The following is a 4,641-nucleotide window of genomic DNA, read 5'->3' on the forward strand; positions in this document are numbered from 1 at the left end:
AGACATTTAAAAAATTGAAAAACATGGTATACCATATACTTCTCAAGCTCTAGTCGATGTATTAACAACATCAGACAACGAAGAGAGTTACTCTTATCTTGTGATACTGTGGAACATTTTACTTAATTTATTCGAAGAAGATTCTATACCAAACAAAATTGACAGTAATTGCATTTTATTAAGGAAATGGTATGAAGTGCTTGACACTATTAATAAATATACTTACACTGCCAGTGGTTTGGTAGTTTCTAGCAATTGCGTTATTACTGGAAATATCTGTGATATAATGCCAGATTTGGTATCGGAGCTTAACAATGTCTTAAGACAACACAGTGCAATAATATATGAAAGTGTGAAAGTTACAAATGATTACTTGTCTAGTGTAGAACTATGCGTCTCTCGTGTAACAAAAATCAGCAATGGGTTTGCTAGAGCGCTGTTTAGTTATTTCTCAGACCAAATAAAATGTGCTAAAGCAAAAATCTCGGGCAATGCAATACCTCCATCATTAACATCTGGAATCTCTAATGAAGTCGCACAGACACCACCATCATCTGGAATCCCTGATGAAGCCGCAGAGATACCACCTACATCTGTAACCTCGGATGAAGCCGCAGAGATACCACCTACATCTGTAACCTCTGATGAAGCCTCAGAGATACCACCTACATCTGTAACCTCTGATGAAGCCACACGGGCACCACCTATATCTTCCACGTTTAAAAATTTTATTCCAACCCTTGATAGCAGACTTATATCATTAGCTGGAGGTGTCATGGGAAAAATTGCAGAACTTTACAGAAGGAAAAAAAAAGACCCTAAACAGAAACATAAAGCTTGGGCTTTCCTTATTATAAATTCTACTATTAAAAAGAAAGCACACGAACAAGAAGACCTTCCATCAAGTTTAAGGCAAAGAAACCGAGGAAATCTTTATTTCCTAAATAAAAACTTTGATAATTTTTTAAAGTCGTTTGAAGAATTAGCTCTTTCTGTGATTACAAAAGAAAATTTTCAAGTTCACGGAAAAGACTTCGCTAAATTTGGAAGGCCTAAACTTTTAGAAGATTTGAACTTGAGAAATCAGTTCTTGGCAGTTCTCAAAACTGAACTGGGACTAAACACTAAAATCCAAACAGAATATCAGGAATTATACTCTAATATTTTTTTAAGAAAAATGGTGAATGCGAGATATGGAGACTTCTTTCGTATGCATTGTGAAAATGACAAAGGAGGACTTCTACTAAGAGACAAACTAAAAATTTTTTCTTCACAACATACCAAAAAAAAAAGGAAAAAAGAATTCAAACCCAAAACCAAAAAACCCAGATTGGATAAAAAAAATGAAGATTCATACAGTGAGAATGCTAACCTCGCAGTTGATGGTGAAGATTTTTTTATTGAAGATGATTTTTTTTTGGATTGTGAAGAGTTTCTAGAAAACAATTATTCTAAAGTTCCTAATGACAGTGATTTAAATGTTTCGGATGGCAATGTATTAACTCCTACTACTAACAAATTGAGCGCTAAAAAACATTTATTTGTACCAAAGAAAATATTTTAATTTTAATTATTAATGGGCACATATGTGATAGAATATAAGTATATATTACCAAAAGTCATTTACAAACGCGAAAAATAAAACTGTTATAACATTAAAATCTCCATTTCATTCGACTGAAAGCTATTAAACCGCTTTGGGTTTTATTTTTTTTTACCGTTTTAGGTCAGTTGTGGCAATTGAAAGAGGGGTAGTGCGGTAATTGTAATATTTGAATTTTTTTCCAGTTACTGCTTCCTTCATTTTCCTATTCCTTACTGCGTAATTGTAATTTGTTGCAGACAATTTTCCAGCCATAGAAAACCGAAATTGAGAAAATAGTGTTTCCACTGCGCTACCATTTATTCTTCCTGGGCAAATGAAATATCCTGGGTTATCACTAAGAAAGTTTTCCACCAATCCAAGAAAACCGTACACCATTATCCTCAGTCTATCCCAAGTCTAAATATACTATATTTAGTTGATAAATTACCCTCATAGTGAGGAAATGCTTAAAAACTATCATACCTGCCAAGATAAAAAGAGCCTTTGGGATTCTGGAGTTTCCAATCCAGGAAATTTACCTTTAAATAAAATAAAATTAATATTTATGACCTGGGATCAAACCGTGATATATTTACTTACTCACTAAACTATTTATCCAAATTACAAAATATTGGTAGCCACTCTTTATACTTTTAATTGCCTCATGACTCATATCACTAACAAATCCATCTTTAAATAGGATTCCATTTTCAAACAGTTGACTGCATGCATACAGAAAGTTGAAAGTTTCTAAAATTTCATCTGAGTTAGGGGGTTTAGGTGCATTATCCGGCATAGCTATTCCATACAGTGCTGACAACACTTCCTCTTGCTAAAAATGAAAACGTGAAATAATTACATTGTCATCAGGTTTATAATTATTAAGCAATATCCACGTAACATTTTGACTGACCCTTTGTGAAATATTGATTAAAACTAAAAATAACATTTTACCTGCATCACCTTCGCCGGAATCACGTTCAGCCGTGTCCGTGGATCTCTGTAGACATATCGTTTCTGAAAACCCTTGACTAATGATGGCAGATTTTGCTCTTTCCTCTTGATGTTAATGTCATACAGCTGTACAATAGCATTCCATCCAAATTCCACCTCATTAATGGAAAATAAGCGAGTTGATCCTGGTTTAGATTGATACAGCGCAGCAATAAGGTTCTTCAGCTGTTGGGGAAAATTTATAAAAACCAAACATACCCGATTATTGTTATCAATGTCATACGATTGAATTAGTGTTATACCTGTTACCAGAATAACAACCAGGCCCTTTTTCTTAAGCTAAAAAAGGTCGGAGCTGAATATTATTATTACATACTCACCTACAGGTATCTAGGAAGAAATATTCTCCACCTAGTGGTGTGACTGAGCAAAAGGGCCTCTAAGTAGAATGGTAGATTATGCATGGTTATAATTGTAAAAACATCTATTTTCAAGATTTTTTTTGAGATACACACACAACGGTGTCGACCCGAGGCCTTAGACACCAGCACACACACAATAACTGATTAATCAGGGCGAGATATGTGTAACGGCCACGCCAACGGGGGGATACGTGGGGACAGGGGTGGGGACACCCTTGGCGGAAGTATTCCGACCACCCGTTAGGGGATTGGTGGTCGTCCTCACACGGCCATCCACAAACTCTGCCTCCCGGACGCCTGGGATTACAGGAGTGAGCTACTACTCCCGGCTATTTTCAAGATTACCAATGGAATAAATACCCATTGTCAAAATTATCATTGAAATAAAAAGTCATCATCGTCTGCTTAGACACGGCCCCCTGCACGCGCTCACGCTGCTCGCGACGATAGCGGCCCCGGCAAAGAATTTCCTCCCCATGTATTTTCGCGACAGCGATTTTCCGTCGCTTGGAACGCTGGTGTAACAACCGAAATCTATCAAAGAGGCGGGAAGTTTAACATACGTTTCAATGGCGATGAATTTGCATTAGTGAAGTTTTTTTCCAACTGTTTTATTGAATTTGGAGAAGTTTGTAACAAACAATTAGTAATAACACTTTTTAAGTATGTAAGTTTTCATTTCAAATTTTTTTTTAATAAATATCTCAATATTTTGAGTGGTAACATTTTATTGCTAAGCCTAACCATAAATGGTTTAAGTTTTGTATTGGCAATGAGTTTTCAAGTTATTAAAAACTGTATTTTGTAGTTATTTAAGACTATAATTATGATAACTGCTCATAATGTTTGTCATATTCACCAATCTTTGTTCTTTATAATTTGCATAAGATAAAACATTAATACTTTGCTCAAATGCTATTACCCTGGCTGCGTTACATCCTGTTTTTTTAATAAGTGAAAATTACCGGGAGGGGCAGGTCACTTCCATTTTGGGTGCGTCTTAATCATAGTAAAATTATTAAATCAAGGTAATCGTGATTAAATCAGGGTAATTAAAATTAAAAAAATTGTTCAAGTTTTCAACAGCAACACGGAGCAGAGCGCAGATACCGAAATAAATCCAGTGACATCAGCTACAAGTAATGAACGGTTTATTTTCGACTTGGTTAAAATATATATATACATTACAATTAATGAAACGATGGTAGTACAACAGAAAACTGACTAGTAAGAACAGACTAGTACTGTTGAATGACTTTAACAAAAATTAATCAAGATTAGAAAATCTAATCACGCTTTAAACGAGATTTAATCATTCTAATCAGGATCTAATCTTTTTAATCAGGATTTAAACATTTTAATTAGATTTAAACATTTTAATCACAATTTAAACTTAATCATGATTTAAACATTTTAATCACGATTTAATCAATATAATCGGTCGAATCGAGATTTTATCGAGCGCGGTAAATACGAAATAATAATTCTAATCATTTAGTAAATTATTCTAATAAGCTCGATAAAATCACGCACAATTATAATCATTCCAATCAGCAATATAATCATTCTGATTCTCGTTCTAATTTCTAATCGCGATTTAATCATACTAATCACGATTTAATCATTTCAATCATTTATATCAGATTTAATCATTTAGTCATGATTAAATCAGATTTAAAG

General features: G+C 34.1%; 1 protein-coding gene across 2 annotated transcripts; it reads right to left on the reverse strand.

The window, feature by feature from the left end:
- Positions 1 to 1,566: 1,566 nt before the first annotated feature.
- LOC149954560 (uncharacterized) lies at positions 1,567 to 3,024 on the reverse strand. Of its 2 annotated transcripts, none has more exons than XM_090167635.1 (5): positions 2,920 to 3,024; positions 2,540 to 2,764; positions 2,186 to 2,417; positions 2,069 to 2,124; positions 1,567 to 2,002 (listed from the first exon to the last, which is right to left on the reverse strand). In XM_090167635.1, the coding sequence occupies exons 2-5, from the start codon at positions 2,543 to 2,545 to the stop codon at positions 1,715 to 1,717; spliced, it is 582 nt and encodes a 193-aa protein (XP_090023761.1). In that variant the 5' UTR covers positions 2,546 to 2,764; positions 2,920 to 3,024; the 3' UTR covers positions 1,567 to 1,714. The 2 variants fall into 2 exon arrangements, with proteins under 2 accessions (XP_090023761.1, XP_090023762.1); XM_090167636.1 differs by lacking the exon at positions 2,920 to 3,024 and adding an exon at positions 2,842 to 2,919.
- Between the last annotated feature and the right edge of the window lie 1,617 nt (positions 3,025 to 4,641).

Source organism: Leiobunum rupestre, chromosome 3, assembly GCF_980474605.1.
Source record: "Leiobunum rupestre chromosome 3, qqLeiRupe1.1.hap1, whole genome shotgun sequence".
Lineage (NCBI taxonomy): Eukaryota > Metazoa > Arthropoda > Arachnida > Opiliones > Sclerosomatidae > Leiobunum > Leiobunum rupestre.